At 45.2% G+C, this 22,642-nt stretch overlaps 1 protein-coding gene across 4 annotated transcripts in view; it reads right to left on the bottom strand.

The window, feature by feature from the left end:
* Positions 1 to 22,642, bottom strand: part of LOC110535069 (tetratricopeptide repeat protein 28) — a 330,426-nt gene that overhangs the window by 62,298 nt on the left and 245,486 nt on the right. For all 4 annotated transcript variants that reach the window (XM_036935884.2, XM_090190664.1, XM_090190663.1 and 1 more), the window contains one exon: positions 3,050 to 3,557. In XM_036935884.2, the coding sequence (XP_036791779.1) occupies positions 3,050 to 3,557 (508 nt within the window). The remainder of the gene's footprint in view (positions 1 to 3,049; positions 3,558 to 22,642) is intronic.

Consider the following 22,642-nt stretch of genomic DNA (forward strand, 5'->3'; position numbering starts at 1 on the left):
AGTGAGAATAACGATTTTGGGGATGTCTCATGGTCTGACAAACACCACTGTAGATCGGCCACCCTCCACCGCAGATGCGGAAGGCCAACATAGGTTGATGCGGTAGATTGAGACACAGCCCATGCAAAAAATATCTCTAGTTTAAATTGACAGATTGTGATGGGGATTTTTGCATTATGGTACTTAGATTGATGCACAGGTGCTTCAATAGACTCTTCAGGATTGAAACACCTGGTTTTCTGAGCAATCATTAGGATTATTAGGACATGTAAACACCTTATTAAGCGGAATTCCGGAGATTTATTTGATCTACGCATGTGCTAACACCAGTCGTGCGAGCCTCCCTCTTTATCGCAAATGAAGTGAGTTGGGAACAACTGAATGTATGTGTCTTAGAAGTAGTTTTCACATACAAACTTAATATGTTCCAACTTGGTCACTTTGGTAGAACTTTCATTTTGAGGGCGCTTTTCTGCGTTCAGGTAGCCTGGTTTTAGATGTGTCCATGTAAACAGAATTATTATTCGAAACCGTTCTTCTTGCAAAGCATGTAAACGTTTTGATCAAACTATTATATTCATCTGACTATCCACAATAATCACATTATTGTGTGCATGTAACCGTACTCAGTGTTTCCTCCCCTAGGAGGGGAGGGGGTGACTGGGGTCTTGCTGCAGGGGGCTGATGGTGTCTTCCTGGGGCATGCATCTATGTAGATGTATAGAGGTATGCAGTGGCAGCCAAGATGTAGCAGCATATACTGGAAACACTGGTTTTACAATTAGATTAGCCCTGGATTGTCAAGCTTACCTTGCTAATACTTTTAGATCTGCACGTTTTTGACCGTCAGATGACTAGGGCTTTGAAAAGGGGACAATAGTTACATTTCAACTCCAATCAAAAGGCCTGATCTTATAAACTTAACTTCCCTCTCTCTCTCTTTTTTATTTATCTACTCCACCAGGATTCATTTGCTAGATTTGATTAAATCCTTGCCGGTGGGGGGGGAGAGTTCCCATGGAAATTGTAAAAGGTTTTTATGGGCTTAATTTCTCCTGTGACAGTGTGATAGTTATATGTTGGTGTTTCATCACTCTAGCACATCCCAGCCAGTGATAAGTCACTGAGGCTGTCTGTCTGCTCTGCTCTGGGTCCATGCAGAGATTCCTGTCCTAACCAATCACATCACACCCCCCCCCAGACCAGGCAGATGTATCCTGTATCACGCAACACTGCAGTAAATCTACATAAGAACAGTAGACTGGACATAGCAATATATTTAGCTGACTGCTGTTCAATGACCTTTGTTCTCACACCATTCACTACTTAGGCCTCCATTTTAAACAACATTTAAACATTTAAAACAACTGTGAACAACTAAGGAACATCCAAATATAGAAGCTACAGCAATATACACTCACCGGCCAGGTACACCCATCTAGTACTAGGTCGGATCCCGCTTTGCTTCCAGAACAGTCTGAATTTTTGGGGGCATGGATTCTACAAGGTGTCGGAAATATTTGTTGCTTAATTGGTATCACGGGACCTAACGTGTGCCAGGAAAACATTCCCCACACCATTACACCACCACCAGCCTGTACCATTGACACCAGGCAGGATGGGGCCATGGACTGTTACGCCAAATCCTGACTCTGCCATCAGCATGACTCAACAGGAATCGGGATTCCTTGCACCAGGCAAGGGTGTACCTGGCCGGTGTACCTGGCCACTCCTCAATTGTCCAGTGTTGGTGATCGCGTGCCCACTGGAGCCACTTCTTCTTCTTTTTATCTGATAAGAATGGAACCCGGTGTGGTCTTCTGCTGCAATAGCCCATCCGTTACAAGGACCGACAACTTGTGCGTTTCGAGATGCTGTTCTGCATACCACTGTTGTACTGCGCCGTTATTTTCCTGTTTGTGGGCCTGCCTGTTAGCTTGAACGATTCTTTGCTTTCTCCTTCAACCTCTTTCATCAACCAGCTGTTTTCACCCACTGGACTGCTGCTGACTGAATTTTTTTTGTTTGTCACACCATTCTCTGTAAACTCTAGGCACTGTTGTGCGTGAAAAGCCAAGGAGGGTGGCTGTTTCTGAGATACTAGATCTGTCGCGCCTGGCAAAGACAATCACACCACTCTCAAAGACGCTTAGGTCACTCGTTTTGCTCATTCTAACGTTCAATCGAACAGTAACTGAATGCCTCGATGCCTGTCTGCCTGCTGTATATAGCTCATCATGGCCACGTGACTCACTGTCTGTAGGAGCGATCCATTTTCGTAAACGGATCTAATAAACTGTCCGGTGAGTGTATATGAATGTGGTATGCAGAGACAGGTAAACATATGTACTACTGATATAGTCGTATCTCGAACCCACAACAAGCAGAGGACAAGCAGGAGCAGAGAATAACAACATGAGAGGAATGCGGATATCACCCCACCATCAATAAGGGAGAATACTGATGCTGCCTCCACCTCCACACATTCTCTCCCTCATGGGCAAACCATGACCTCTACACTCCTGTTCTAGCCTGTTCCCATCACATCCTCCCAAGCTCCTTGTGAGGAAGAATCCTGGCTCTATGCTGATGGAGCAAACACACTGTAAACATTTCTCAACCTCCGCTTGTCTGTTACGTCTTCCTATCATCTGCCAGAGTAACTTTCTAACAACCAGGTGCTTCCTCATCCTGTAGGATGGATAGGGCCAAATAGAAGAACTTATCCCACATGCTCATCAGAAAAGGTAAGCCAACAACACGAAGGACTGTGCTGTACATAGTTCTTAACACGAGGGACTGCTCTGTGCATTTTTCTCAACACGAGGGAATGCGGTGAACATTGTCCTTAAATTGCAGGGACAGGCCTAGGAGCCACTCTAAGGGGGAGCATAACACTGTACTAGACTAGAAATAGTCTTTGTTAGCCATGTCTGAAATGAAACCTAAAAATAAAGAGGTTATAGGTGGATATGATCTCCAGATCAGTCCCCCGGCCCACTCCCCACAGCCTACCCCTGTCCCTCTGTGTTGATTGATAAATACGTACCCAGGTTGGAGGAGGCTCTTCCCTCTGCAGCTCTGTCCTTCAGGCCCTCAGCGATGGCCAGCTGCTGTTCATGGTACTGCTTGGCTCTCTCCAGGTCCTGCATGCAGCGTGCAGCATGACCCAGTCCAGCGTACGCCCTCATCTCTATAGGCTGCTCCTCCAGCTCCTGGGCCAGCTCCAGTACATGGGTGTGGTAGGACATGGCCTTGTCAAAGTTACGGTGGTAGTGGTAGGCACTGCCCAGGTTGCTGTAGGCACGGGCCTCCTCCCTCTTGTTGGTCAGGGCCTTGGCGATGCCCAGGTGCTGCTCGTGGCATTGTACAGCGTTTTCAAAGTCGCCCATAGCAATGTAGACAGCGCCCATGTTGCCCAGCTCTCGTGCCTCTGACAGCTGGTCTTTGGATTGCTTTGCCAGTAGGACACACTGCTTGTGGCTGGCCAGGGCATTAGGGTAGTCCCCGATGGCTGTATACACATGACCCAGGCTGCTCAGAGCCATAGAAGCTGCCTGGAGACACAGAGAGAACACACAGACAGACAAACATCAGGCAAGCAATTCAAGTCACATAGTAAAAACACTTATAAACTAAAGCTTTGTGAAAATGACCTACATTTTGTCAACATTTTACTGAGATGATTGGTTTTGCATCTCAAACACAACACACTCCCTCAACATCCCATTCCCCAAAGTATATATATTTTTTTAGATGTGTAAACATCTAAACTCCCAAATCTCTTTGGAGGCATATTGCAAACAACAAACAAAAATGCTTTGCTTCCTTTTTGTGATCAGAGGGGGGTAAAACCCTGTTGCAGATTAGCACAGTGGCAGGCTTGTTTTAAAGCCAAGCCCTTCATGGAGTGTGCCACCACCAATGGAACAAAGAGCCAGTTAATCAAGAGGAAATGAGAGGCTTAACTTCACTCTTCAGCTGTGGGAGGGAGACAGACCTACTAACTGACTGACTGATTCCCAGCATCAGCCTTCCTGATAGAGAAGTGTTGCCAGTGTTGAATAGATGAATTCAACACTGGCAACACTTCTCTATCAGGAAGGCTGATGCTGGGTATAATTTGTAGCATATTCTTATCTGTCACCTCAACAGGATCTTTCTCCTCTCACCACCATCCACCTGCATAGAAATGAAGTGTAACACAAAGTGTAGGGTGTGCAGTAAAGTGGAGTGGTCTGAAACAGTGCAGGCCTGACCCTCTAAGTAACACACTCATTGTAGGTTTATTAGTTGTTATATAGAGGGTAAACTGCTGGGAATTGGGGGCGGCTGTATCTGTGTGGACAGATGTTGCATTAATTGCAGAGGAGAGGGTCAGCTAATAACGCATCTCCTTCCTCCCTCTCCCACCCCTTCTCTCCCTCTCTGTGTCCTAGAACGGGAGGGGCCTGGAAGGCGTTGGACATTGGCCAGGGAAGAGGATAATCACCCTGACAATTAAGGTCACAACAACGCTTGATTTCCCTGCCTGGGTTAGGAGCCTCTGTGACATTGATACTTGGGGTTACACTGAGTGCATTTAGAAGTAACCAAGCAAAGGATGACTGGAAAGTCAAACAACCAGTAATGGATTATTATTCACTTCTGTTTGCTAAGCCTTCAATGTGTGTTGCTCATCATCAAAAGACATGTGCCTCAACAGTTCTGAGGTCACTACTGAATGTTAATGTCAACACATATGAAAAAGCAATCACTCATGTATAAACGCAATGGCACGTGTCAACCCACTTTAGTTTATTACAGGAAAACACTGCGCTTTAAAATCAAGATACAGAATTCCATAAACACCGCAAGAAGCAATTTAGTGAAGAAATGTCAAGGTAATTCCTGCTCCCACACAGAGAGAAAGAGAGAGTTTCACAGCACCTTTGCTCTGAGAATGCAAAATGAACACATTGCTTTTATTGAGTTCCATTAATTCATAAAAAAAACAATGCATAACCTAAGAAAAAATCTATACTGTAAAACACTTTCCCACACTCATACAAACACACACAAGCTGGCAAACACATACACATTTCCTACCTTTCATACTTTGTTTCTCAAACACACATACACACAAACACACACAACAGTGCTACCTTTCTTTCATTTCACAGGGCTGCTGATGCCTGGAACATATTACCTGCCGACATAAGGACTTCCAGCAGTTTGCTGGAGTTTAAAGCCTCGACAAGATATTATATGGGGCCTAGGAGGCAATTACCTCCCGTCACAACTGTTGCTGTTTCATGTTCCCAGATAGCCTATCTAGGTCTGCTCAATTACATGTGTCGTTTGAAGCTCTGCTCAGCTCCATCTCTCCAACTCCAACTTCCACTCTGTGAGCAGAGAAACCGAGAGGATTCCTCTGCTCTCTCTGTCTCTCGGGAAAATGAGTGAGACGAGGAGAGAGGGAGAGAGAGAGAGAGAGAGAGCTATCTTTCTCCACAGTTGAGATGAGTTGTGCTTGTGATCAGTGTCCCTTTAAAGTGAGACTGCAACACTGCATTTTCTCCCCAGATAGAGAGTTGATGGGGAGTCAGTGGAGGAGCGAGTCTTGCCCTCCACTGTAGATGTGTTCTGCTAGGCTTGGGGACAGACAGACGCTGGGACCCATTTTACAGTCAGTGGTGACTACAGCCTTCTCTCAGCACTGCTCATGTAGACTGATGGAAATCAGTCTAGTACTGAGCAGTCCAAGGGAACATTTCCTCGAAACATTTGATTTCTGCAACGGCGACTGTTCTAATTTCATTTAATTAAATTTATTTTCTTTACTTATCTATTCCCCCCTCCCCTCCCTTCCCCTCCCCCACCTCTCTCATTCCATCTGTGCAGTCAGATCTGATTGTGTTTACAGAGTCCGGCTCTTCTCCGGATGTGTGCTGATTTGATTAATCCAAACGTTGGCCTTTATAAACTGTTGATAAACCGCTGGTTCTTATCAACACATTGATCCCCTAATGAAAGGTAAACTGGTGCAGCCCCCTGAGGGAGGGTGAAGGATTGTGGGGGTGAGCTCCAGACAACATCTTCATCAGAACAGCTTGGCTAAAGAGTACTATTCCATTTGTACAACGCAGGCAGGGACAGTGTTTAACATTCCTGGCTGATACTCCAATGACAGCCATTTGTCGTGGATATGTTTATATTGTACAACACATTAGACAAATGGCTATTTTCATACCACATGCTAGTGGTAATGCATCGTCGTTAACATAGTGACCTTCAGGGCTGAATGTAGATTTCATTTCTTACCAGTACGGGACACTCAAGTTTGCACTCACATTTGTTTTTATACTACAACAATTACAGGGCAGCCTAATCTAACACTGACAAACAGATCAATAAAAACCATGTTGTCTGATCCATATAATTGGCCTACAAAAAGGGGAGACACCAATACGACATGACGTCCATCTAACCTGGAGGAGGAAATGACTGTCCAAAAACAAACAAAAGTGGCCTTGACCCAATGACAAAGACAGTGAATATGCACACTCACCGGGGATATGGCCGATGTTCTCCGCTGGTGCCAATAAGATAGTTGAGCGAACAGTAGCCTAAGTTAACAATTTTGGGGGTCTTCTGAGTGGCGCAGCGGTCTAAGACACTGCATCGCAGTGCTTGAGCCGTCACTACAGACCTGGGTTTCGATCTCAGGCTGTATCACAACCAGCCATGACCGGGAGTCCCATAGGGCGGCGCACGATTGGTCCAGCGTCGTCAGGGTTAGGGGAGGGTTTGGCCAGAGGGGCTGTACTTGGCTCATTGCGCACTAGCGACTCCATTGGTGCGGCTGGCATCCGGGTTAAGTGGGCGGGTGATAAGAAGCGCGGTTTGGCGGGTCATGTTTCGGAGGACGCATGACTCGACCTTTGCCTCTCCCAAGCCTGTTGGGGAGTTGCAGCGATGAGACAAGATCACAATTGGATATTATGAGAAAAAGGGGGTAAAACACAAAAGGCTACTTTTCATTCAATTAAGTTAAGAATTTTGACATATAATAGACAGATTTGAGTCTTTTCATTGTCTTCTCTTTACAGCAATAGCCATTTGCTTTCCAAACAGTTTTCCGCGACTGTACTTTTAAATATTGCGGTATGACTGGTTGGGTCTCTCTGCATTTCACTGACAGTCGCAACTCAACAATCATCTATATGGTATTTGAAGTGCACACTGCCCAAATTGCGGGCCCTTCCGACTATCGATTTAAAACAATCCACAGCTTTTTCTTTCAAGAAGCTACTGATCTTCTGTGGCCAAACCATGCTATGGCCAAACTATTTCTGTATAGACAGGATTAAGCTAATTAGGCTATATAATTTTGGCAATTTAAATAATGATATTTACTTTAGTGAAAGCTTAGCTTCCCCTAGCCTTATGGACACGCTGCCTATGCATTTTATTGTGTTATAAACACAACCAGTCATGATGTTTTTATCTTACTGTCAAACAATCACTTAACAAAGGCGCTCCTGTTAGCTACCTGCGCACATTCGTTCACTCACAAAATAACTTCAGCATTCAAACCCCAACAGTGCATTTGCACCAGCAATTTAATGAATGGAAAGAGACTTCATGATGCCATTCAAATGATGTCATTACAACTGCAGTTACAATACACCTAAAATCCACTGTTGTCCATGTACGCCTCGGTCGCGGCCACTCATTTCAGCCTTGACAAAATGCAAGTGTTCTCCTCAAACCACAACGCAATTTGGAGCACACTCCACCCAGTTTTCAGTCAATTCGCAAATATGACATGCTGCTGACCTGCAGTAATGTTAGATAATAGTGTAGTCACCTATAGTTTTTTGGGCATGTTGTATTAATTGTTACAGGCTCAGGTTTTAACGGTACGATGTACCCCCACTATTTATTTCGGCCGGGACGGCATATTGGACCGTACCGCCTTACTTTCACCCCTGTTGACCCTCCCATGTCATGCTGCAGTAACACTTCTGCTCCTGATCCCTGGTCTGTGACACTGGGCCCCTGGTGCGTGTGTGTGCGTTTCATTTCCTTGCCAGTAACAATCCACGCTAGATCACTGCTCTGCTCTGCTGTGTGAGGGAGTCTGCCTCACCTCAAATCCTTTCTGCCTGACTTGGAACACTGCTAACTACAACCCAACCACCACTACCATCATAATCACCATCGCCTAGCAGCAGTGCTGATAGGATGGAGGTGGTTTCCATGGGAACCTCAGTGGTTTGATTCCAGCCCACCAGGCAGTAGGGGAGAGTCTGCCACTTCCAGCCATCTGAAGCATGCCACCTCCTGAGCACACACAAATAGGCAGACTAAGGCATTGGCCACTGCACAAACTGTCACCCGCTGCTCAGACTAAACTGTTTTCAGAGAGCTTTACACCTCTACTGTACCTCTAGAAGCCCCCTGGCTGCCTGTTGCTATGATGATTACACTGCTAAGCGGTCTGTTTCTACTGACAGCCATTTTTACTGACACGATCTCATTCATATCAGTAGTAGTAAATCCCTGATGATGATGACCAACAACAACAATACAAACAACATATTTGATCTGTACACTGGGTTCACTACAAAGTTGTTTCTGTAAAACAGACACACCCAGCAACATTGAAAAACATGAAGGCACAGCCATAAACTTACTGGTCACAGGTATTTTTGCAATAACCATAAAACCACACTGCCAGCCTACAGACCATGATATGTATTTAATGTGATCCTGGTTAGGAACGGATAGGAAGTACATGGTTCTGCGCTAGTCAATGGCTCCATAAGTTATGAGTAGTGCAATGTATGCTGCATTTAGACAGTGGTAATGTCCCAAATGGCACACCATTCCCTATGTAGTGCACTAGTTTTGATCAAAGCCCTATGGGCTGTGGTTTAAAAAAGTGCACTAAATAGGGAATAGGGTGCCATTTGGGATGGTGGGATATTGATTATTCAGTGTTTCAGAGAGAGCACAACAGAGAGGTGTACTAGGAGGAGGGGTAGAGGGAGGGAGGGAGGGAGGTGTGAGGTGTTAAATAGGCAGTGGTTTGCCCCCTGTCCCAGGTAGGTGGCCTGAGGGCGGTCTGGGCTGGTCAGAGGAAGGCTCTACTCCAGCAGAGTGCTGTTCATGGGACTATATGAGAGAGAGAGAGGAGACGGGAACCACCGCTGATTCCATTTACTACGTCTGCTAAGGCAGACGCCTGCCCTGCAGATTACTGTATTAATCCCTCGTTCCGTATGTCTCTCCTCAGGCCGGTGGTGGCAGGTCCACTCCAGGAGTGTGAGGTGCGGGAGGTTCCTCCTCCCCCTCTGGTCATCGAGGGGGCCCCGGCGTATGCTGTTCGAGCCATCCTGGACTCGAGGCGTCGGGCGAGGGGCCTTCAGTACCTTGTGGAGTGGGAGGGGTACGGTCCGGAGGAGAGATGCTGGGTGCCGGTGGAGGACGTCTTGGACCCTTCGTTGCTGCGGGAGTTCCACCGTCTCCATCCGGATCGCCCTGCACCTCGTCCTCCGGGTCGTCCCCGAGGTCGGTGTCGGCTAAGTTTATTTACTAATATCTGATGTTCTGCGCCTGACTCCTATACACCAGCTACACACATACTTCCTTACACAAGTAAAAATGCAAGGCGAGATCTACCGCTCAGATAAAAAACTAAAATCAAGACTTAAAAAGCGTAAGCCTATGCAATATTAACCTATTAAAAACAGTTATGTAACAATGAGGTTTGAATTGCCCTGCCAATGTTGTTCTTCTCAGACCATTGTGAAATTATATTTGAACATTTTAGGTATATGATCACACTTCTAATAGATAACTTGTATTACTTTTGAGGCACAGCTGAGTGAGCATAATAATTAGCTTTTTTAAAAAGTCTCATGGAATGTAGGCCTACATTGAACACCACACATTGGCTGCTACTGTAAGCTGAATGATAGAACAGCTATTTCCATATTAAAATGTTATGGGATGCATTTTCTCCATTGTTTTTGATGGTAGGCCACTCTGATAGGCCTATATTATGAGCAAAAGCCACAGTAGCCTACTTGGCCACTGTTATAATTGTAACTTAAAGCGGGTCCAGCCTCAGTGTTCACAATAAACGCGAGCCAGAAGTTACACAGAATTTTCACAACGTTCAATTTTTAGAGGGAACATTGGCCTGCATCCCTGTGGAACGCTTTCAACACCTTGTAGAGTCCATGCCCTGACGAATTAAGGCTGTTCTGAGGGCAAAAGGGCGTGGTGCAACTCAATATTAGGAAGGTGTCCTTAATGTTTAACACACTCAGCGTATTTAGTGAACTTATTTAAAGCATTACAGATTAAATATAACCGGGCATGATGTCTGCATATTACTACTTTCTCCATTAAAAACGGGTTCATATTTGAGAGTTTGCGAGTAAAAAGATCTCCAGCCCTAGTCAACACACACACACACGCACACACACGCACGCACACGCACACACACACACACACACACACACACACACACACACACACAGTATGTAGTTAATTAAGCGGCTGTGCAGAAGAAAGGTGAAGAGGAGCATGCTTCAGTGTTTTTCTTAACAAGCTCGGATCCAGTCAGAAGTAACATAAACAGAACAGGCTGAGAATAGAAGCCAGGAAGGCAGAGCCCCGAGCCTACTACATAAAGGAGAGGAGAGTGAGTTGGAAGAGGGGATAGATAAAAGGCTAGCAGGGATTCTGTTTGAACGATGACATCCCGGGGGTGAGGATGTCTGTAGATCTGAATTCACCTGTAGAGATGCATTTTGACAATAAAGGCAACATCTCAACTGTAATAAGGAGAGAAACCCACTAGTGATGGGGGGGAAAGGATGCAGTTACATATCGTGAAATTACTTTGGATGATATTATATCGATGCTTTGACTCCAAGTACCGATTTGTAAAAATGTTGCTAGATAGTGTTAGCTAGCGGCTGTACTGTACCTGCGACAAAACTTCGGTATTTTTTGATTATATGGCTTGTTCGCTATCTTCCTTTAAAATAGTGAGCCAACATGTTTTCAGCACTTTTATTTCCATGACTGATCAAAACTAATTTTCTCATGCTCTCTCATACTCTCTCTTTACCCTCATGCTCTCTCGTCTCTCTGCAGCAGACAAATCGCAATAAAATCGAGTTACAATACAGTATCGAGTCACAATACATATAGAATTGTGAGAATTGCAATATCGTATTGTTGGAGAAAGATCAAATATTCAGAGAGCATTATGAGTATGAACTCCAATCCTCTCCCTCTCTCTGTAAACTACCTTTCCTTCTCTCCTCATAATTTATCCAGAGCTGTACCCATCTCTCCTCTCCCTATCTGTAAACTACCTTTCCTTCTCTCCTCATAATTTATCCAGAGCTGTACCCATCTCTCCTCTCCCTCTCTGTAAACTATCTTTCCTTCTCTCCTCATCATTTATCCAGAGCTGTACCCATCTCTCCTCTCCCTCTCCCTGTAAACGACCTTTCCTTCTCTCCTCATTATTTATCCAGAGCTGTACCCATCTCTCCTCTCCCTCTCTCTGTAAACTACCTTTCCTTCTCTCCACATCATTTATCCAGAGCTGTACCCATCTCTCCTCTCCCTCTCCCTGTAAACTACCTTTCCTTCTCTCCTCATTTTTTCCAGAGCTGTACCCATCTCTCCTCTCCCTCTCTCTCTCTATAAACTACATTTCCTTCTCTCCTCATCATTTATCCAGCGCTGTACCCAACTCTCCTTTCCCTCGTCTCTGTATCTCGCTCTCTCTGTGTTTGCACACTGGTATGGATCCTCTGGGAGCCACCATTAGATCAGGCAAATGACTGCCTCTCCGCCATATCAAAACCTTCTGCTTTTTTAAGCAGGCGGTAGCTGTGCTCTGCCAAGCGCACACACATATAGATGTGGCTGACTGCTCTCTCTCACTGCACAAAACAGTATGCAGCTGTCTGCGGGGGACACTTCTCACAGTGGGCAATAAGCCAAGCATGAGCCATGTAAGTCACCCTCGGTAGGGCATTTCCTAGACAAAAGAAATATCACTCACCACAGTTGCTACTGCCCTCAGAAGAATAATAGTCATAATAATAACCATTTTCATTTTTGTAATCTTCTCACACACCATTACCACACTATTATCATCATCATCATCATCATCATCATCATCATCTTCAGAGCAGGGGTTGATCCCATTTAAATGTAATTCAGTGATTCCCAAACAAACAAATATTTTTTTGTAAAGTGCCATTTATTTTCAATTCCCGAATTAACATGGGATTGATCCCAGCCCTGTTAATCTCCCAAAGGATCTTATCAGTTATCAGATGCCAGTGATCTCACTTGTTCCAGCAGCATCACCTGTGTGACCTCCAGGCAGCAGATACATGGAGTCAGTGGGCTGGGAGAGTGACAATTCCTTAGCCTCCCCAGGACACACACACACACAATGGATTGATTTGTGAGAAAGGTCAGTGCCTGGTTGAGGGTACTCTTGACAGCATCACCACTTCCACACTGGCGAGACAGAGAAGCACACATGCATACACACATACACACAAACAAACATAAACACACACACACAGTAACATTCACACAAGCACAGGGACTCACAAGCCTGAAAAAGTACGCACACACTCTCAGTAGTTTCCTACATGCTGTGCTCTGGCGAACTGGAATGCCTATTTATTTTCCTGAGCTGTGGGCAGCCTTGTGCAACGGTGCCAAGCAAATAGGGGATCATTTGTGGTCACACCAGAGTCAGTCCCGGCATACATTCAATCACACACACACACTTACTTAAACACATACACACACATACACACACAGCAACACACAAACATATGTGTCCACTAGAGGCCCTTGGCAGGCCACTTGATAGCTGTGTGTCTGTCTTTGTGAGTGTGTGAGTGCGTGTGTGTGAGTGAGTGTGTGAGTGAGTGAGTGTATGAGTGAGTGTGTGTGTGAGTGTATGAGTGAGTGTGTGTGTGAGTGTATGAGTGAGTGTGTGAGTGAGTGTATGAGTGACTGTGTGTGTATGAGTGTGTGAGTGAGTGTGTGAGTGAGTGAGTGTATGAGTGAGTGTGTGTGTGAGTGTATGAGTGAGTGTGTGTGTGAGTGTATGAGTGAGTGTGTGAGTGAGTGTGTGAGTGAGTGAGTGTATGAGTGAGTGTGTGTGTGAGTGTATGAGTGAGTGTGTGTGTGAGTGTATGAGTGAGTGTGTGAGTGAGTGTGTGAGTGAGTGTATGAGTGAGTGTGTGTGTGAGTGTGTGTGTGTGTGTTGCGTGTCTATGGCAGAGAGTCCAGGGTGGCCAACAGGCACTGGAGAGGAAGAGATGTGAGAGGTGAAGAGGAAAATTGCCACTGACAGTCTCTATTGGTGTTGCTGGGAAAATCTGACTAAGCCCTTCAAGTGGTGTAGGGTTGATATTTCAAGCTACCCCTCTGACAATTCGCTAGACAAAACAAGAGGGAGGTTTTGGAAATTGCCGTGTTGAGTGAGGAAGTGAGACAGGGTGAGAAAGGGTAGGAGGGTATCAGACATTCCCCCTACCTCCCCTCCTGTACCTCAGTCCATTCAGGGCAGGATGTCAGCATTGTTCAACTGTTAGCGGAAGCCTTGTGTTTATTGATATGTGTGACTGAAAGCTCTGGGTGGACAGGAATGATTCGGTGGGCACATCAGGGGAAGCTAAGCGGTACATTTTGAGAGCATGTTAGATGCCTTCTCTAAGAGACTAGCTCTCAGAGAAAAGCTCAGCTGCTGTTTGTTCATTCTGTGAATGATAATGTCCATGGTGTAATGGGATAGCTGGGTAATGTCTGTAGGTCAGTGGAGAGGGCTGAGTCTGTCATGGAGGGGGAAGGGGACGTGGCTGGGCACTTAGAATTCTATTTGAAATCTATTAAAAAGGAAAGAGAACCAACATCTGACCTGGAAAATGAAAGTAAATACAATCCTTTGTGGTGAAAGGGGCTCATGACTGGTAAATGACACTGTTCAGTACCATGGTTTTTGAGGTAAACCTTTAAGGCCTTTTAACTAAGCATCGACCAAATGTAGCGTGGACAGATACTATGTTGTGCTGTGTTGTGCTGCGTAGCTTACTCCTTGCTCTATCACTGATGGGGGTTAGCTGGAACGGCTGGGGTGACATTGATTAATGTGGTCAGCAAAGACTACGCTTATCCAAACCTTCCTACCAGCCTTCTACCCTGTGGGCAAGAGAAATGTAATGAAAAAGAGAGAGGAGTTCAGTTCACTGAGGAGTCCGGGTGAGTAGTGGAAAGTGGGGGACTATGCAAGAACAAATATAATGGCAGCTGTAAGGGAAGGTGAAGGGGCTGCAACAGTTTATATACAACGTCATTTACGACATCCATCCATTAAAAGCTAATTAGCAGTTGTTATGGCTGCATGCTGGTGTGAGGACAGAGCACAGCACTATATTTAGCATCCACAGTCTCAGCCTGCATCTAATAGCATCCAGGAAACCAGTCCAAGGACATCACACCACAGGGTTACTCAAGGGCATAACAGAAACCATGGGGATCATACTAGATCTGGGAAACATTACCTGTTACCTAATAAGGTAGGACAAGCTAGGACTGGCATACACGACTAGAGAATACACTTCCATTACGCTAATGGGTACAGACTACAGAGAGAATGAGAATTAGAGAGTTTGAAAGAAAAGTAGAATGAGACAGAGCGGATAGAAAGAGAGACAGAGAGATAGACAAAGGTTGAGATGAGAGAGACATAGGTTAGATCTGAAAGCCTTGATCAATACGTCCTGGCCGTAGCTGTTGCCTAGTGCCTAGTGTCGACTGCAAACAGAGACACAGACAGACAAACAGACAGTGATTTGAATGAAGAGTGACGGCCCACATGAACACTCATACACCGGCCCTTATTCTCCCCCAGTCTCTGAGATAGATGAGTGAGAGCTTTAATGCAGTTCTCTGAACTCCATCCACAATAACAAACTCATCATGTTTAACAGGTTTAGACAAACACTCAGACACAATCAGATCTCAGGGAAATTGTGAGAGGCACCTTTCCCTAAGATTACTTTGTTTTAACTTTGTTTTCCATGGTGACGTGAGTGGTGTGTTTGAGGGGGAACCAGAGTGTGTCTGAGGCATTGGTGGAAAAAGTACCCAATTGTCATACTTAGTTCCAAATTGTCATACTTAGTACCCAATTGTCAACGTAAAGGTACCTTAATAGAAAATGAGTCAAGTATAAGTGATGTCACCCAGTAAAATACTACTTGAGTAAAAGTCTAAAAGCATTTGGTTTTAAATATACTTAAGTATTAAAAGTAAATGTATTTGCTCAAATATACTTAAGTATCAAAAGTAAAAGGATAAATTCCTTATATTAAGCAAACCAGACGGCACCATTTTCTTGTTTTATTTTTCTTTATGCGTAGACCGGGGCACACTCCAACACTCAGACATCATTTATAAAATGAAGCGTTTATGTTTAGGGAGTCCACCAGATCACAGGCAGAAGATGACCAGGGATGTTCTTTTGATAAATGCTTGAATTGGACCCTTTTCTTGTCCTGCTAATCAAAATGAACTTTAGGGTGTCAGGGAAAATGTATGGAGTAAAAAGTACCTACTTTTATAGGAATGTAATGGAGTAAAAGTAAAAGTTGTCAAACATATAAATAGTAAAGCAGTTACTTTAATACTTGAAAGTATTTTACTTAGTTACTATACACCACTGGTCTGGAGCCAGAGACAGGGTAAGAGGGAGAGAGAGAGAGAGAGCGAGAGAGAGAGCAGGGAGAGGAGAGATGGGTACAGCTCTGGATAAATGATGAGGAGAGAAGGTAGTTTACAGTAAAAGCTACCAAATCCATCTCTCTCCTTCTCCTGTCCTGTCTCCTCCTTTCTCTCCTGTGATATCTAAAAACAGCACTTCATCTAGGGAGGTGTAAATGCACTGGGGCCCTCCTCAGACTCACCTGGTCCCAGCTCAATCAGCCGTGGAGCAGGCAGAGGGATGGGGGGTTGTGGAGGGGTGCTGAGGTATGGGCTCTCTGATGGTTAAGGAAAGGGATTGGTGACAGGTAAGGGTACAAGCAAAAAATTCCTTGTACACTTTAAAGATGCAGTGCCCTTGAAAAGGCTATTATTGTTCATATCCAGATGTGACCCCCTCTGAAGTAACATGGTGACTATACAGTTCCGCTTAACAGCCCTTCTCTCAATGTTAGGTGAAACACACAATCGTTATCCTCAGCGCCTCACATCCAGTTTCAGAGCAGCCTCAGTCAGAACCCCCTCTGATAAATCCCAGCTACAAGTCAAATGCCAAACTCCATCATGTCTGACACGGACTCTGGCCATGCTCTCTCTGAAGTGTTGGGTAAATAATCCCCAATGACATGCAGTGGGGAGAGAGAGAGAGAGAGAGAGAGAGAGAGAGAGAGAGAGAGAGAGAGAGAGAGACTTGGCTGTGGCTGGGCTCAGCACACAGACAAGCTGTTTAAATCCCTTCTCCCTCTGTGCCTTTATTCCCCAAATGTAATTACAGGCCTGGCGAGGCCTGGGTGTCTGGGCAGGCTGAGGCTGTAGAGAGAGCCAGAGCCCTGCAGTACAGTATCAACACCAGCAGGCAGCACCCTGTTTGTCTCAGAGGGAGAAGGAGACAGGAGGCTACAGGGACATTTCCAACACTACACACTTCAAAGGCCTCACTCCTCAGCCTCTCAGACACACCAGGTTAACCCAATCCTTTCAGTGCTGCCATGGGGCCCAGTGAGCAGACAGCACTGGCCACGCAGATAAAGGCCCAAAGAGCATCTCAGCACTGGGCTGTACTATCAGACAGCCTCCATGGAACAGAAACACCACCAGCTGCTCCCAGGAGATTTAAGACTAAAGCAAGACGCGTGTGAGGGGAGCATGGTGGTAAGGCTGGGGGATAATCACAGTAGGAATCCCAGTAACATTCCATGTAGAACTTCCAGATCTCTCTCTTTTAAACGAATGGCATGTGCACCTTCTTCTTGTTCTAGTCTGGCTGTATGTTCATTTTCGTTTTCTATGTGCTCTACCTCAAGTTCCCTTTCCCGGTACTCAAACTCATTTCTGTTGCTCCAATTTTGCCTTTAGTTCTAAGTTCCACAGTTGCACGTCCAAGGGGTCTCCCCACCTACACGTAGCACTCTTTTCATCACTCTTTTAGGATGGACAGTTATCACACTGATGTCATAATGCTTTGCAATGATGATCAGATTCGCCTTTGTACATTGATATAGTATTTCCCAACTAGGCTTTTCCCCAAATGCTTCCAAAGACCATGGTTTTCTTTTTTTCCTGTGTGGTTATGCAACTTTCAAACTGATTTCACTAATTTTATAACCCCTGTTGGTTGTCAGTGGCAGAAAAAGTGTAGTTGGAACACTCAAATATCTGGGCACAGTAGAGCTTCAGTGTAGGTGATTAGAGCGACTACCATACTAATGGGAAACAAGATCTTGAACGAGCCCTTATTTTGTTACATTCCCTAAAAACTAACAAAAAATGTTGCAAAAAAAAAAAGGGGGAACTAACAAATAAATGACTGCCATCCAGAAGGAAACAGGTGGGATTTGAGATGGGTTCTGAAAGGCATCCATGGGGTGCCTACTGGGTGCTAGCCAATCCAATATAGAAGGGTCTTAAAAGATACCCACCATGGACGCCAACTGGATTTTCCTGAGAACAGACAAACTAAAAGAAAAACCCACAACTATTTAGGATAGGGACTTGCAACAAATATGAAGCAAAACTGAACACTATATAAAGGCTTTGTTCAGGTCTCTAAAGTTGGAAGTGCTAACATCTCCTCTCCAACTGATGCACTGGGCTAGCAGGTCTTAAATACCAGTTGGGCCAGCACAGGTGAAACGCATAATGACTAACACGGTAATTCGATTGGGCCAGCAGGTGAAACACATCCTGACCAACGATCTCGAAATGGACCTTGAAATGGAGAGAAACCAAAGCCTGAAACAACACACATGCAACATCCCTCTCCCTCCTGGCTGGGGGGGTCCAGATTTGTGAGGAAAGGGGGGTGGGGAGTAGCAACTAGAGCAACACCTTGAGTTAGAACTGCTCCTAAACACCCCACTGTCTCCACAGATACACACAGCTGCACCGCTCAGACTACAGCACTCAGAGAAAGACACACAGAGGGTGGGGGGGATAGTGGGAGAGAGAGAAAAGGAGAGAAAAAGAACGACAGAAGGAGACAGAGGGAGAAGGAGAGACTGAGAGTGTGGCGAGAGAGAGAGTGGCGAGAGAGAGAGTGAGGGGGGATATGTTTACCAAACACTCTGCAGGGACTGTGTTGGAATTTAAAGGCCTGCTTTTCCTGGAATGCTTGTTGTGTTCAGGTCACGCAATGTAAGCAGAGGGATTTGCCAGTGTAGGAGGAACACTTGGCTGTGCTCAACTCTCCCCCTGTACTCTCAGCTCTGCTTAGTGAAGGAACTGCTGTCTGGGAGGAGTAGGGGAGAGATGTGATTGAGAAACCCTCTGTAGGCACTGGAAGTGCCTGTGTGCTTCAATACTGAGAAGTGTGCTCCAGGGTGAGAATGATGGAGAAAACACTAGTCTTGTTCCGGTGAGTGTATGGATGTTTGTGTGTCAGATTGGCCTCCTGTCGTTCGAGAGAGAGCAGCGTAGAAATCAGAGCCATGCTCAAGCAGTGACAAGACTAACTCGAAGTGGACAGAGTCATAACATTACACTTACGACCCAAGATGAGACAATGGTTTGAGAGGAACAAAGAGAATGAGAGAGAAGGAGAGGAGGACGGAAATGAGAAAGGAAGGGAGCGAGGGAGAGAAAGAGAGGACTAGCAGTGCAGCCAAGCCAAAACCAACATCTATTACAAGAGTCATCCCACATCTGCAACAGTGGCTGGCCCAGGACCAACCTGAGGTGGACTGGAACTATAGCCTTACTAGGTCCCGCCCACCTCCCCCATCCTCCAACCACTGAGCAGCCAACCAGATCCTACTATGTTTGGATGGGGATTGTTCTTTTGTCTGCAAATATTTGAACCGAGTTGCTCTTGGTGAGCTGGTGGAAGAAAACCCATGGATCAGTGTACTAGTGTTTGTGTGGTGAACTATTCTTACTACTTACTGTATGACATACCTGTAACCACAACACACCTGTTGTAGAGTAGCTTCACAAACCTGCACACACTGGTGTGAAAGATACACATACTTATGTTCTTCCTCTCAAGGCACCCCAGGACTCAGATAATAACCAGAAAAATATTTTTCACTCATAATTATTCTCTTAACACACGCTCACACACAAAGATAAAGCAGAAAAATGCGTCTTTTGTCTGCTGAGCGCTGATGAAAAACTACCCACTGAGAACTTCAATCACTTCTGAAAATGAGCTTGTGTCATTAGTCCTGTCTGTCACTCTGCTGGGGCGCTGGGGGAGCAGCCATTGGCATCCTCTTTGCCTCCCCTCTACCTCCACTCTGCCTCTCTCTCTGCAAATTCTCCCCTCTGCTTCCCAGCCAGCCTGCAAGCACGGGCCTTCCTTCCCTGGGCCTGGCTGCTCTGTAGCAGGGTAGGAGACCAGGGAGGGGCTAGGAGGGGATGGGAACGGGGGACGGGGGGGACCAGGGAGGGAACCAGGGGGAGACACCATCCTGTTCTGGAATCTATTCTGCTCCTGGAATAATGGAGCTGTATGAGGGGTGGTGGTGTCTATGTACATAACCCCCTGAAGGCTCATCCTTTCAGACAGACAGCACGCATATACAATGAATACTGGGACATTCTGCATGTCAGTGGAGGCTGCTCAGAGGAGGAGGGGGAGGACCATCCAACTCAGTGAATTTCATAAAAATTGTTAAACATTTAAAAAGTGTTATTTTTTAGATAAAAATATACTAAATATTCTCACATCACCAAATAACTGATTTATACACACTGTTTTGAAATGAAGGTCTACAGCAGCCTCAATAGCACTCTCTATGGTAGCACCATGGTGTAGCTGGAGAACAGCTAGCTTCCATCCTCCTCTGGGTACATTGACTTCAATACAAAACCTAGGAGGTTCATGGTTCTCACCCCCTTCCATAGACTTACACAGTAATTACGACAACTTCCAGAGGACGTCCTCCAACCTATCAAAGCTCTTGCAGCATGAACTGACATGTTGTCCATTTAATCAAAGGATCAGAGCATGAATCTGGTACTGAAAGCATAAGCTACAGCTAGCTAGCACTTCAGTGCATCAAATGTGGTGAGTAGTTGGCTCAAAGAAAGAGAAAGACAATAGTTGAACAAATTAATTTCAAAACAAATTAAGGAGAAGAAGATGATAGAGCTAGCTATATTTCATTGTCTTTGTTTTCACTTTCACTTAGCTAACGCAGCTAAGCTAATTTAGCCTACTTGACATTAATATCATTCCTCTCTGTTTATCTAGCTGGCTAAGGCTATCCAACACTGGAACTCTTCCAAGTCAAGGTAAGCTTTCGGTTTTCTTAATTTTATTAATTGTAACTGCTAAACTGCTTGCTGTACACTGTACTGCGTGATTGTAGCGGGTTTACTAACATGTTACTTCTAGTAGCTATGTTAACTTTGACGTTAAGCTAATATGGTTACAACGATGTAGGCTGTGTGTAGAGGTTAGAGGTTATGGTATGAAGGTTTGGCTTGGAAAGGTTTTTGTGTTGTGCACTGAGCATGTACAACGAGCAAGTGATTATTCTGTTTGTATGAGGCTGCTATGAAAGTGGACTGTTTGCGTGTGGTCAGGTGTATTCATTCAGCCAATTCTGTTGAAAAACGTTTCTTAAACGGAAGCAAACGGAAGAAAACAGGGATAAACCTACCTGAATTTGTCCAATAGAAACACTCGTTTCCAGCTGTTTTGACTAATGATTACACCCTAGATCAGCTAGATGCAGGCAACAATGTTCAAGGCAGTATTGAATGTGTCACTGTCTGTCACCTTGATTACTTCAATTTGTCTCTCGACCTGTGCACCTACGTTATAAACGTTCATTCATAGGCTAGGTTGGAGCAACCAGTATTATGTAGTAGTCTAAATCTATCGATGTCACATTGAGCTGGGTGAATGGAAAATGATTGACATTTATTCAATATGCTGTAATAGAAATAAGGCCATGCTCATAAAAAGAAAATTAAACAGCACCGACTGCTACTTACACATGTGTGATATTGCATGAGATGCATCCACACAGAGATGCATGCACACGCACAGACCCTGCCGTAAGACCCAGAGAGCTGTCAGAAAGCAGAGGGTGGGAAGGAGGGAGGATGGCTGGTGAGATTGGCCTCTGTGGATCCAGTGATTCTCTCATTATTAACTCCTCAGAGGATCACACACCCTAATCACACTAAGGCTCTCTGAAAGACAAAGACGTGTCCGTGCACATATCCAGAGAGGACTCGGTACCAGTACTCCTTGTATATAGCCTCGTAATTTATTGTTACTATTTCTTTTTTATTTTCTTACTTTTGAACTCTGCATTGTTGGGAAAGGGCTCGTAAGTAATCACTTCATGGTAACGTCTACACCTGCTGTATTCGGCACACGTGACAAAGTAAATTAGATTTCATTTGATTTTGATTTAACTCACTCACACACACACACACACACACACACACACACACACACTGTGAAAACAGGTTCTATAAACAAAAAGCTTCTTGCTAAGTGCGCACACACACACAAACGTGCAGCTCACTCTCATGGTGACTTTGATTTATGATACCAGAGCCATATCAGTGGCATCATCAGTACGGTGGACATTACTGCTACAAGCACAAAACAGCAATCTAAGGAGTCCCCGGTCAATGAGTGTGTGTATTTGTGTGTGTGTGTCTGTGTGTGAATGGAAGTGTGTGTGTAAATGATATTCGTAATAGAGTGTGTGTTTGTACGTGATCAGATTGTTGTGTGCAAGACAGAGCAGAAGCCTTTCTTGTAGGCTTCCCATCCCCACACAAGATGGAGTATTTTCATTTCACTCACTGGGGGCCTCATATTTTCTCTTCATTTTATTGCATTCTGTTAGCATTTTCCACACAGACACATTCCACCTACACACACAGACATCCAAGAGTGAGAGAGAGAGAGAGAGAGAGGGAGAGGGAGAGCGAGAGAGGTTTGGTTTAAATACCATGCCACAGAGCCAGGAATGCTGACACTGCTGTAGCTGGGGACAAAAGCTGAAGAGACTGAAAGCGAGACAGAGAACGAGAGAGAAAAAAAAGAAACAGAGAGAGAGAGTTGAAGGAGCTGGTGTGTATACAGTGAGGGCTGCTATAGGCAAACCGGGGAACAGTGATTCCCCTCTATGGTTATTATGTCAGGGAGTCTTGCGCAAGACCATTTTCTCACCCTGCAAAAATGCAGTCTCCCCAGTCCCTCAGTGTGCAGCAGCTATATATAATGCACACATCAAACGCTCCGAGCTGCTCTGACCTCACTTTCTGGGAGCCCAGCGGATTCCTCATACTACCGGAGAGTGTTTCACACAGGACCCATCTCACACACACAATTCACCTCCACCAAACCTTCTGAATTCCACTA

This window comes from Oncorhynchus mykiss, chromosome 11 (assembly GCF_057628025.1).
Source record: "Oncorhynchus mykiss isolate SJ-2025 chromosome 11, ASM5762802v1, whole genome shotgun sequence".
NCBI lineage: Eukaryota > Metazoa > Chordata > Actinopteri > Salmoniformes > Salmonidae > Oncorhynchus > Oncorhynchus mykiss.